Genomic DNA, 12,575 nt, shown 5'->3' with positions numbered 1-12,575 from the left:
TGGCCACCTCATGAGAAGACTCCCTGGAAAAGACCCTGATGTTGGGAAAGATTGAGGGCACTAGGAGAAGGGGACGACAGAGGACAAGATGGTTGGACAGTGTTCTCGAAGCTACAAACATGAGTTTGACCAAACTGCGGGAGGCAGTGCAACACGAGTGCCTGGCGTGCTATGGTCCATGGGGTCACGAAGAGTCGGACATGACTAAACGACTAAACAACAACAACGTGCTCTCTATATTTTGCTGTGCCAATTCGATGCTGGCAAAGCTGAGGCACCCAAATTAGGCCCATCTCAGGGGAATGGAGTAGCTTAGGATACAGCATATTCCTTGTCAGCTGTAATTTGCCCTTGCCCCCATAAAGCCTTGCTATGGAGCTGTAGGTTGGCACACGGGTGAAAACTCTGCAGCAGTAGTGCTCCATGCACCATGCTTTCCATAGCTGGCAAGAACAGAGCCTCTCTGACAGCAGACAAGTATGCCTGCCATAGTCTAACACCTTCCAGCAACAAAGATCAAAGGGTTGGAATTGCTAAAGATATATAACACATCCCTTAAGACTAGACTACATGCACCTAAACTGTATGATTTGTTTCGTACAACTCTAGATGAAGCTGTTAACAGGATGGATCTATATTTGAGAAGTACAAAGTCACTGATGTTATAGAGATCTACATTCTAGAAATGTGAAGTTGATTTTATTAAACTGTCTTACATTGGTAATCCAGGGAGAAGAGGACATGGGATAATTTAGTACATTGTCCCATTTCTGTTTGTACTGATGTTTCTCAGAAAAATCAATAAAGTTATAAATTCTAAAAAATTGTTCATATCATGTACTCGGATGAGGAATATAATCATAATGGTTGCCCTTCTACAGTCAAACCTTGGTTGTCGAATGTAATCCATTCCAGAAGCCCATTCGGCTTCCAAAACATTTGACAACTGAGGCGCGGCTTCCGATTGGCTGCAAGAGCTTCCTGCACTCAAGCGGAAGCCGCGTTGGACATTCGGCTTCCAAAAAAAGTTCGAAAACCAGAGCATTTACTTCTGGGTTTTCGGCATTCGGAAGCCGAAATGTTCCAAAATGGAGCCATTCGGGAACAGAGGTTGGACTGTAATGAATTGTCTGCAAGATAACATATGAAGGGAGCTTGTAAACAATACTTAATTGGAGAAGCCCTCCCAGTCTTTGATTGTACTCTTCCTCATAATTTATTAAATTAATTTTGTATTATTTGTAATTAAAGAGAAAATTCTAGGTGAATACAATAGTTTAAGCGGGAAAAGGGGGAAAAGGAAGGGTAGAAGAACTGTGAAAGCCATATACAGATGTGACTCTGGGACTTAGTCCACGGAAGCAGAAATAAGGGGTTTAACATATTCATTATATTGATTAGACTTATTACAGCTCTCTGGTTCAGAAGAATCTCATTTAGGCACTCTGGCTAATTTTCTAAACCCTTGCAATCACGGTCTTCAATAGGATGATCAGCTTTAATAACAGAGTGGGGATTACTGCAAGTACAAATCTACAAAAGGGACTGGCAACGTAGCGTATCACTGTATTCCAGCCATCTTTGAAAGAGACAAAATTAGGCAATTTCCACAGGAAGCCACGTAACAGGGGTTCAAGATGACCAGACAAAATTGCAGCTACTTCAGAACTACATGGAAGGCATATATTTCACATTAAATCATACTGAGAGTAGACTAATTAAAATCAATGGACTTTGAAGTCCATTCATTTTAATGGGGCTACTGTGATCATAACTAGCATTGGAGATCAGCCCTTGACTTTTGTTTTTTTGCACATCCCCTATGGTGCATGGGGGCAGGGGAATGCATGAGAACATAATTACAAATGCATAATTTACCGTTCTTAAGCAAATGGGCACACAATCCTGAGGAGCAGAACATCCATGGATATAGGAAACACAAGGACACCATTAATAGGAAACAAGGGTATGCTGAAAACAACAGCAACCATAATGTGTATCTTCAGCCATACCCCAGGGAAATTTTCAAATGAGTTTTCTACCATATTATGGAGCAGAGAAACTGCCAAGACAGCTGCCTCAGCCAGCATTTGGACTAAGCCCGTCCAACACGAAATACTAAGATAGTTACTGTGGGATGTCATGTATTTTCAGTAGCGGTTGTCTGTTTTCTTCCTTTTATACAAATAATTGGCGGCAGAGTTCCATATAGAATGCTGAAAGGTTGAATGCTGAAAAACATATGATGTACTTGTGCAGAATGAAGAGCAAAGGCCCTTCTATTATTAACCAAGGCAATGCTTCTGGCTCTGGCACTGAGTTGTTGTTTGTAGCAAATTAATGAACACCATGTGGCAAATGGATTCAACATCAGATGGGCTGACACAGCAGTAAGCTTTCAAAAACAGGCACTGCTTAGCACTATTCAAATTCTGTTCATTTGGGGGGAGGGGAGAATGTATTAGTATTTGTAGCATATACTATTCCGAATATTCAACTCAAGAACCAAATAGGCACATATGGCATTACTTGGGAATCTACACTTCTGCTTCGAAGGAAGACCGAAGTACCAGAGAATACCGATGTACAACATGGGGTGGGGGGAATCCCAACAAGGTTCTCCAAGTTTCTGTTACATACATGCATAGTGAAGACATCAGGCAGGTATGAAAATCAATCAAGGTATTTAATACAGTGCAAACCATAGATCCTTATTTAAAATAAATGTATGTTTGTGTCTGAATGGGAATTGGACATCACAGATAGCAATCAACATTCCAGGTGCTATGTAGAAAAATGTACAGCTAGTGTCAATTTCACCTACTTCCATCATAGAATTACTTCAACATTCCAAATCCACCTCACCAAATCCAACTGGGAACAGCGACCAAGTGAGTGTAATGCGGAGAGAAGAGCGTCAATGCCACCAATGGATATAAATAGAGACTTTAAAGAACTAAAAGCCTAAGTGATGCATTTGTACATCTAAGCATAATAAGCCAATAACGGCTTATGACTTTTCCTTTTGAAATACCGTACTTTACAAGACTTTTAAAAGCGTTTCCATCAATTTAAGTTACAGGCTTCGTATCCCAGAGTCAGATTCAGCAGGGTCAGAATTCTGAAAGGTGGTGATCCAGCAGTGGCATTAGCGTAGTCCAGAAGCTGAATGTTGGAATTTTGCCAGTAAGGTTTATTATTTAAAGTAAGTCAACACCCTAAACTGCAGGCAACTTTCTTTGGAAACTTTGTTTCCCTTGCTCAGACCATGCTATGCAGAATGCAATTCCCACAGCTATGGGATTAAAGAAACAAAGGCGCTGCGCTTAATGATGTCTCCCACCCATACATGCACCTGTAGCAACAGGTGAGCAGAGTCTCAATTGTTTCTCCAGCTGGGAAGCTGGTGTAGTTATATGTTTTCAGCCCAGGCTTCTAGCTCTTTCATGTCATCATCCTCTTCTTCTTCTTTCTTCTTAGCTAGAAAAAGACACAACACCACAAGATTAAGCACTGTGTTGTGATTGTATGCAGTTGCTCAATGTATTTATTTTATTTTAGGTATTTATACATCCATTCTTCATCTGGCCAATACAAGAGCAGTTCCTGGCATGTAAACATAATACAAAAAACAAAATAAAATAAAAATTAACATCATCAAATATTTAAAATCACAACAAAATTATGTCCGTCTCACACACACACACAGCAATTATTTTAGCAGCCAGCCAACAAATACCTGAGTGAACAAGTACTAAGCATGTTCTGAAAATTCAAGAGTTGCCTGCCTTTTTTCAAAAAAGAGGAAGCTCTACAAGGCGGGTGCCACCAAAGACTCTCTCCCAGATTTCTGCATAATGTACATCTGTGACAGTGGCACAACCAGAGACAGCCTCTTCCAATGATCTCAAGAAATGGACAGGCCTAGATGGGAGCCTAAAAGGGATACTTTCAGGTATCCAAGCCCGAGTTCTCTAGGGATTATGTCAATAGAAGCTCCTTAAATATGGCTCGGTAGCCAAATGGCAGGCAGCGTTTTAAAGTGGTGCTTGCTTCCTTGGGGTGGTACGCCAGGTTATATGGAAACATGGAGGGAATGTTTAAAAAGCTCCTTGCACTATGGGCAAGGGATTTTAACCAGAACCACATCCATTTATTCTCATACCCAAAACAGTGATTCTCAAACTAAAGGTATGGGGGAAGAATTTTGTCACCCAAGTTCCTTTTCTTTGAGAGACAATTGTTCTCATCTGGGGGAATAAAAGTAAATGAAGTATTCCATCCTGGAAACCATTGATTAGTTGGATTAGGCAATAAGAAAACTTCTTATGGGGTCTAAGGTGTCAGAGATAGATCCTGAGGAAGCCCCCCTCCCCCATCTTTGAGAACCATGACTTTAGATCAGTAGATAAAGATAACTAGGGAACTTAACTGGCTTTCCTTCTGTGAAACAGATTAGTGTGTGTAAATTTTGCACAGTAGTTGAGAAATAAAATCACAAGAATGGCATATTACAATGCTTTTTTGACAACTGCACTTGTCATAAGATGCTCCCGTCTTTAGCAATTGCAAGGCACTCACCTGGTTTTGAAGGTATAGATATTGAGGGCACATTGGGAAGTGGAACTGTTTCAGGACCACTAATCTCCAGCAAGTTTTTATCCAATTCTTCCTGTTCGAGTTCCTCTAGTTCAGCCATCAGTTCATCCTATTATTGAAGGAGAGAGACGAACTGCGGTTACAGGTGCTAGCACCAGAAATCACTGTTGCCAATTTTGTAACATAATTGTAAGAAACCTTCATGTCCAACTCAACACAATTGGGCATTCTAGGTGTCTCGAAATATTTACATATCCAAATTATTCTGTTGTTACTAAAAGCCAGAGCACTAAACTCACATTTCTGTTGTTCTTTAAGATGGAAAATTCATGAGTTTGTTCTCCTTACATAATATTTTGAGTTACAAGAGGTAACTGTGTTTTGAAATCCTAAAGTTTGTATGTGTACAAAGTCATACTTTTCTTAAACTGTTTGGTACTTACCTCATCAAATTCTTCACCGATTCCCACAGGCTTGGAGATAGCTGTTGAAATTTCTTCTGCTAACTCCTGCTGTTCTGCAATGTCTTGCATTAGCTCATCTACTTTGTCAATATCCCTGTAGGAAAAGGATTTAAGTTATTTGAACCATTCACCTGTTGGGTCTTGGAGATCATTACAAGTCTCAATAGCTTTAAGAAAATATTCAGCTAACCACCAGGGCAAATAGATTCAAATCATCAAGAAAACAATAACGTTGATTTAAAACACCCTTCTTCCTTTGAAATCATTATTTCCTGAGCAAGAATTCAGACCACGGTAATTTAAATAAAAATTGTAACAGTAATAACTGGTTGCTCTAATAATTATAACTTGTTTGCATCTATTCAGTTGCATAATCTGGAAGCATAATCCAAAGACTTTAACCATGAAAGCCACATGCTTTTCAAACTATATGTTGCTTACAGATAAAGCATGTCTACACGTAAAGATACTTAGCATGATCATTTACTTGAAAGCTTATACCACGTCTGCGCATACTTTTATAGAAACAAGTCCCGCTGCACAATGTAGAATTTGAGTTAGTGTGTGCAGACTGGTTTATAGTAACTGTCCAGAACTATCCAAAAAAGAAGGGACGTGGGCAAAGAGTGAATGTGTCCTTTTGCACTGCACTCAATGAAAAGTTGGCCATTCAATGAACCAATGAGAAAGAGCATCTTACATGTTGTCATGAGCAGCTTTCATTGCTTTGGCAGCAAATCCCATATTCTTGAGCACTTCAGTGTTGGTGTTGGCATTTTCCAGGGCTTCCCTCTGGAATTCAATTGTTGATAATGTGCCATCTATTTGTGCAAGCTGCTTCTCATACCTCTTCTTTCGTTTTAGGGCTTGAAGTGCAGCTGGACAAAAACAAGACAAATGATGATTGACTTACAATGTGCATCTAAAACCGTTTCTACAAGCATGATGTTCAGAACACAAAACCACTTAAAATTTATGCTACCAATTATGCCTCTCGCATCTTTTGTGTTCCCAGTTTAATTAACTTTTGTTACCAATAGGTGTCTTTCTCTAAGCAAATCAATTTTGTTGCTGAGTTGTTTGTCTACTCAGTATCAAACTGCAGGATCTACAGCCAACAGTCAAGTATTAGAAGCTTAGATGCTTAGCACACAAGGCATGACAGGCTTGTTGACAAATAAACCTTCATTCAATCTTTCTAGTATGGTAGACTAGCAGGTAATGAGAGAAGGCTCAAAGAATTATTCAAATTACACAAGAGTGTCAAGTAAAATGAACACAAGAAATGCATAAAATCTGGATGTTTTGTCTTAGTCACTATGTAAGAAATGGAAATACTTTATATGACCACCATCGAAGATACTTTGGGGCAGGAAAGAGAAGAGGCTCCTATCAAGTCAGAACACTCTGAGTAAGCAAGGACATTTGGTACAGGGCAGGCATAAGTAGCTGCAGGAGAACAACCCCTAGGGCACCTCCTCCGCAAGGAAAAAGTGAGGCAATGAGGATCTCCCATTTCTTGGTGTCAATTAAAACTCAGCTTGGCGGGGGCACTTCAATTTTTTTTGTCAGCATTGGAAATTTCACACCACCCCCCTACGTTCCTGCACTTTTTCAGAGGTTGCTATGAAAGGAGATAAGCATGTTCAAGTAATCAAGCAAGGCATATGACTGTGTTTTCTCTTTCTTTCTCTGTTTTTGTTTTTATTTAGATTAGTTTCTTGTATTGTATTGTGTAAAACCTTTAATAAAATCTTATATATAAAAAGGAGGAAATCATCTGCATACGGTAGGTGTATATTTTTTAGTTCACTCTAACATGTTATCATAGTGAAGAACTGGAAAATCTATAGCAAAGGAAATTTCATTATGCCATTAAAATTAAGATGCAACAGTTACCATTGTCCACTGCCCACTGAAAGTTCCTAATTAAATGAATTTATCATTTAAAACCTTAAACAGGAATTATACTGAGCAGGAATACAGCTCCAGCCATCTGCAGTTTGTAAAACCTTTTCAAGAAGTAAACAAAGCCAACATTTAGAAGTTTCCCTCATTTGGCTGCCCTCTGTGACTGCTAGAATTTGAGCTGCTTTCCACTGTAAAACATTCAAACTGTAGGTCAAGTGTTAAGGTAGAGCTACTGCACTGTTTCTGCCAAGATGAGTTACATTATCTTCTAAAAACCATCTTTTCAAAGAATCCTATGATGCTATTCTACAAATAGCAGTCCAGTTTGTTGCCTAACCCTATGTAACTTTACCTATTTTCAGCAACAAGAAGTTAAATTAACATATGACGCAGGCCAACACTGAAATAGATCTGTTCATATACCGCCTGGGCAGAGTGTGGTTTCTGGGCATTTAAGTGTCAGATGGCAGTAAGTAATTTTGACCATCTGAATTAGGTAATTGTGAGAATAACTATAGTGTTCTGTTACAATGAAGTTTTCAGGCACTGAATTTTTTTACAAGTCATTCCCAAAGCATGTATAGCAAAATTGTTCCTGTTATAAATTCCAACTGAGCTAAAAATTAATTGTATTTATTACCAGAGCATTATCTATCCAAGGTAAAATGATAACTTATGAAGAGATGATAATAAAATTTAGCATCTTCTTCGCAATATTATGAATCTGAACATTTCAGTAAGCAGGGAAAACAGAAGCCTCAACATCCCAGTCATATGAAGTTATGCTCCATTATTTACACTGTATGTTACATCAGAGAGGGCCCTAATCTATTACGCCTCTTAAAAGAGACTTGCATATTAAGGAATACCAATTCTCCTTTATAGCAAAAAAAAAAAAATCCTTTTAGCACTCAATAAACTTGAATCACTAACTCACATCATCAGAAGCACTAAACTTCGCTCATTAAGAACTGCATGCAGATTCTTGTGGAACTCTTAAGATTAAACTCAACATAAACAGCAATCTGCAGTGGAAATTGGGATGTTGACAACTTTAGTACAATTCCATTCATTTTGATGGGATGTAAATAGGTTTCAAATGTGCTACGTTGCTGCTCAACAGATTCTTTCTTGCTATTGTCATTCCTGTGCAAAGGACTGAAATGTCGTTTTAAATGCACTTGTACCAAGGTTTATAATCAACTGGTGACCATAAAGGAAGATCAGCTTACAGTCACATTTCAGCCTATGTTTTTTGTATCATCCTCTCTAAAAATGCATCTTTATAGTATTTTAAGAATCTTCGTTATAGAGTTGTTGCTGGCATCCATCTGTCTCAAGAAACAATGGACTGCACCTCTGGAGGTGAAGTCAAACCGAGCACCGAAGTGACCTCCCCAGGGAACAAGCCTGGGCCATATGTATGGAGGTCCTGGGCTGCCCAGATGACAAGATCCTCCTCTCTGCCTTGCTGATGTGGTCCAAAGAAAAGCAGAGCAATACATTTGGCATCAACTTGGCTGCAGGAGTAGCCGACCGAAAGGAGGTGTACAAGGTGCCATCCCGCCACCTTAGGGACTCCACTCCGGACTTGTGTAGGGTTTGCTTCTTAGCCTTTTCTTCTCCGAAGATGTCCCACAAGGCAGTGGAGGTTTAGGATCAGAGTTTTCCTTCTCTTAGATGGGCTACATTCCCAGGTTGATGAGCCCCATCTGCCCACTTTCCTCTACAGCACGTGCAGCAACTGCCATCTTGACTGTTGGACACACTATTGGTCTCGTCTGCTCAATCTGCTGCAGCTTTCTTCACATGAAGGGAAAGTCCTTACTCATCGAGAGTTTGAGAGATGTATACATCAGGGAATAGGTTTTTCAAATTTTAACCTCCTTGACCTCACTGCAAATGTCTTTTTGACTATTAGCAGATACAGTATAGTGGAGCTCTACTGCTCAACTTTCATAATGGTAGGCACTTGCAACACACAATGTAGCATTGTACATACACACACCATGATTTCTGCTGAAACTGGTGAGTTTGGGGGACAACCATAGGAATTTTTCTCTAATTCTATGCACGCTAATCAGCATGAATGGATGCAGTAACACTTTAATTTTAAGAAGAATGACAAGACATTACTGAAATGTACATCTGTACCTGACATTTTCCTCCTGGAGCTTAGGGAATGATTTCGATCAGGGAAATAGCATGAGATGTTTGCTTGCTTGCTTGCTCGTTTTAAACACCTTACCTAGTGTTACTTCCCCATAGCTGTTTTGAGGTTTACAAGCATACAAGAGATTCTGATCTCAGACCTTCAACATGCCCAAGCTGGCCCTCAGTCTAGTCTCAAGGTAATATGAACTAAAGTCAGAGTTAAGCAAGGAGCAAGTATCTTCTCCCACACTGGCTAGAGTGGTACTTTAATGAAATATTGCTATTCAGAAATTATTTTGTTGTGATCTTTACAAACATCCTGCAAAGCAGACCAGCATCATTCTATAGCTATCTAATGAACAGTAAAACAGGGGACATCTTGATTTGTAGCTCCATCTCTTTACCACAACACCACATCAACTGTCAATAAATTGCATTACAGCATAAAGTGCAGCATTCTATACAACCAATCTAATTTACCATTGATAAAATGAAGCATTTGCCAGATCAACAAACTAAGCTTTTCCAGCTAGCCAGATGATGAATTAAAGAAGCCTATTGCTTTCTTCCTTCATTTGGGCATTTTTTACTAGTCATGATTATAAAAGCTGACAATGTAAACAGTGTGAACAACAGAAATAAATGGTAAAGAATGTACATAAATTGTATACACGGAAACATAATCTGTTGTGGAGATAAAAAGTTAAAGTATTACTGTAAGGAGACCCTGTTGCTTCTAAATACCATAACAATGCACAGCACACTAAATAGTAAAACCATGATAAGAATGAGACAGTGTCAATTAAAGAAAAATAGTCCTGAGCAACATAACATGGAACATATACTGCAGCTTCATAAATGTGATAAGAGAAACAGCCTCTTGTTTAATATCTTTTCAATGTGCCTCAGGTTCAACTAAGAAAAAAGGAATACTGACCCTGACAAGAGATTAGCTTAGACTAGGAAGCCTCAATGAGGAAATACAATGTTGGTGCTAGTTTAAAGATTACAGATCATTCTGCACAAAGTGCAGGTTCCTACCTAGGTCTAGGCTTCAAATGGATGCAGCCAGGCCCATGCAGAGCTTGTCTGAGGCCTGAGGGAGGTCCTGTTCTTGACATAACAGCATAAGTCTGGCAGGCCCCTAGCGCCGCCACCCCCCCCCCCAGCCAGCTTAGTCCCCTGAGGCCTGGGGCAAGTGTACCCAACTGCCTCCCTGCACAGGCCTGGATGCAGGCCCAAGGAAGCAACCCAAAACTGAGCAGGGACATAGAAAAGATGCTGTATCTAGAGGCTAACCCTAAGGTACTCCCTCACAGAATCCCACTCAAACTAACCCAAGATCTGAGTGCTACAGCAGAACTTGAAGAGCAAAACTCAAAGAGGGATGGGGAAAGAGTAAGACCAGGATAGATGTACAGCAAATTTCTGGCGTCAAGAATTAAAACCAAAGTCCAAACTATAGAAACAAGGCATCTGCTACCTTACACTTTTCTGTGTATATAGGCCCCAAACCAGGAGAGTTCAAGATGCAAATGCTACTAATGGCCTGAGAAAAATGAAGGACAGGCACTGTACTGTAGGACAGGCACACCCAACTCCCAAGACACTGATCTACTCACAGTATAAAAAAACTGGCAGTGATCTACATTGGAGGGTGGAGCAATGTTGTCCAAAGATCAACCAGGATCAACCAGGGCCACCCCGCGATCAACCTGTTGGACATGCCTGCTATAGGAGATGGGCACATGGAAACATAAAGCACACCATATTTTTCAGATATATTACAATAATGTTCCCATTGTGAACACCAGCTGCCATTTATTTCACTACACTGAATAAACCTGTACACCTCCAGTGAAGTTCACCACAACAGCCCCCTTTACTTCCCCCCCTCAACATGTGAAGTCTCTTTTGTGCTTAAAGCAGTGTAGAGAAAAGCCTGCCAAACTTATCTGCATGCCAAACTCACAAGAGGCCTACAAAAATAGGAATGGAGGAAGAGCTCTGGGCTGGGTACTTTTAATTATGGAGCTGTAGCCTTATAACAATGATCTGGTGAGACCAAGCAGGCCACCCCAATAATGGAAATGTGTTTTGCTCCTGTCTTGTGTGTCATTTCATTGATAGTTGCTGCATGTTGTGTTCTTAGTAGGCTGAGCATTACCCTGGAGGCTTTTAAGGGAAAATGTCACTAAAACCGCAATCTTAGGCACATTTAAGTGAAAGTAAAAATCTACAGATTGCAAGGTGTCTTATCTCTGAGTAAAACATACACAGCATTGTGAAGCAAGCTCTCTTCCCACTTATTAGGCTGTGTTTTTACTTTGCTCTAACAGACCCCAGCACCATCCTTTCCGTTAGAAAGGTCCAAGCACCATCTCCCCTCACTGTCTCTACACCCCCCTTGCCACAGGTAGATTTTAGGCTACTGTGGCCCCTTGGAGTATGTCCAACACTAGCCACGTTGGTCAGCTTTATTTATTTAGGTCTGCAAGCTTTGATTTTGTGCTCTGCTTTCTAATTATCAAACGGAGTAACTATAATACTGAAAGTCTTTTATTTACGGATTTATATCTATCTATCTATCTATCTATCTCATTTTGCTTTACTTGAATGCAATTTATGTGTTCTGTAAAGTTGCTTCCCCTTCCCCGAAGATGTTACGTATTTTGACAGCAACTCCGCTAGTGGTTATTAGTAGGAGGCGCTTTGGGCGCAGTTCACTTGGGGGTGGGAAACCAGCATACATGTAAATAAAGGAAACTTTTAAAAGAAGTCCCACCCGAGGAAAGAAGCTACCTCTTCCTCCTCCCGGCTCCCGCCCACCCGCGACCGCTCACCGCGCTTGTTCTTGGTGCCGTGTTTGCGGGCCGCCCCCAGCTCCTGCTCGATCTTCTTCTCCAGGAACTCCTGCTTCTTGCTCAGCATCTCCTCCGTGTCGCGAAGCCGCTGGATGGCCTCTTGGGGGGAAGGCCCCTTGCCGCCGCCCTTCCCGCCCGTCCCGAACAGCTTGCCCAGCAGCCCCGACATGGCTGGGCCGCAGGCGGAGAAAGGGGCAGCGGACAAACGGCGGGACCCCGCGACCTCCCGGTTACGATAGGATAAACCGTAAGGGAGGGAAGCGGGGCCGGCCGAAGACCGCCGGCAGCTCCCGGAGCTGCTGAGGCAAAACGCCAGAAAAGAGACGCCACCTCCGCCTTCCTCCCGACCGGAGAGGCCCCTCTATCAGCAGCGGCGGCTGTACGGCCTCTCACAGGCCCGAGCCCTCACGGTGACCACTCCCTGACCGACACACAGATGCCACACACGCAAAGCCCCCGGCACGTCAGCCTCGGCTGCCCCTTGACTGACTCACGGCCTCCCGGCAGGACCGCCCGAGATCTCTCTCTCACGTCACTCCGGGCGCCACGGCAACGGCGGCTCCGCCCACACCCTTCTTCCCCA

General features: G+C 41.5%; 1 protein-coding gene across 1 annotated transcript; it reads right to left on the bottom strand.

Annotated features, from left to right (window-relative positions):
• Positions 1 to 2,667: 2,667 nt before the first annotated feature.
• Positions 2,668 to 12,531, bottom strand: CHMP4B (charged multivesicular body protein 4B). The gene is made up of 5 exons (XM_035123760.3): positions 11,972 to 12,531; positions 5,764 to 5,941; positions 5,043 to 5,157; positions 4,582 to 4,708; positions 2,668 to 3,480 (listed from the first exon to the last, which is right to left on the bottom strand). The coding sequence occupies exons 1-5, from the start codon at positions 12,159 to 12,161 to the stop codon at positions 3,413 to 3,415; spliced, it is 678 nt and encodes a 225-aa protein (XP_034979651.2). The 5' UTR covers positions 12,162 to 12,531; the 3' UTR covers positions 2,668 to 3,412.
• Positions 12,532 to 12,575: the final 44 nt, after the last annotated feature.

Source organism: Zootoca vivipara, chromosome 7, assembly GCF_965207765.1.
Source record: "Zootoca vivipara chromosome 7, rZooViv2.hap1.1, whole genome shotgun sequence".
Taxonomy (NCBI): domain Eukaryota; kingdom Metazoa; phylum Chordata; class Lepidosauria; order Squamata; family Lacertidae; genus Zootoca; species Zootoca vivipara.
This window is presented reverse-complemented; position numbering and strand designations above follow the sequence as displayed.

Coding starts and splice junctions, on each gene's coding strand:
- CHMP4B (XM_035123760.3), bottom strand. CDS start 12,161: ATGTCGGGGCTGCTGGGCAAGCTGTTCGGGACGGGCGGGAAGGGCGGC. Junction 4,709..5,042: donor TCGGTGAAGAATTTGATGAG/GTAAGTACCAAA, acceptor CTTCAATAATAG/GATGAACTGATGGCTGAACT. Junction 3,481..4,581: donor ATCTATACCTTCAAAACCAG/GTGAGTGCCTTG, acceptor GTCTTTTTCTAG/CTAAGAAGAAAGAAGAAGAA.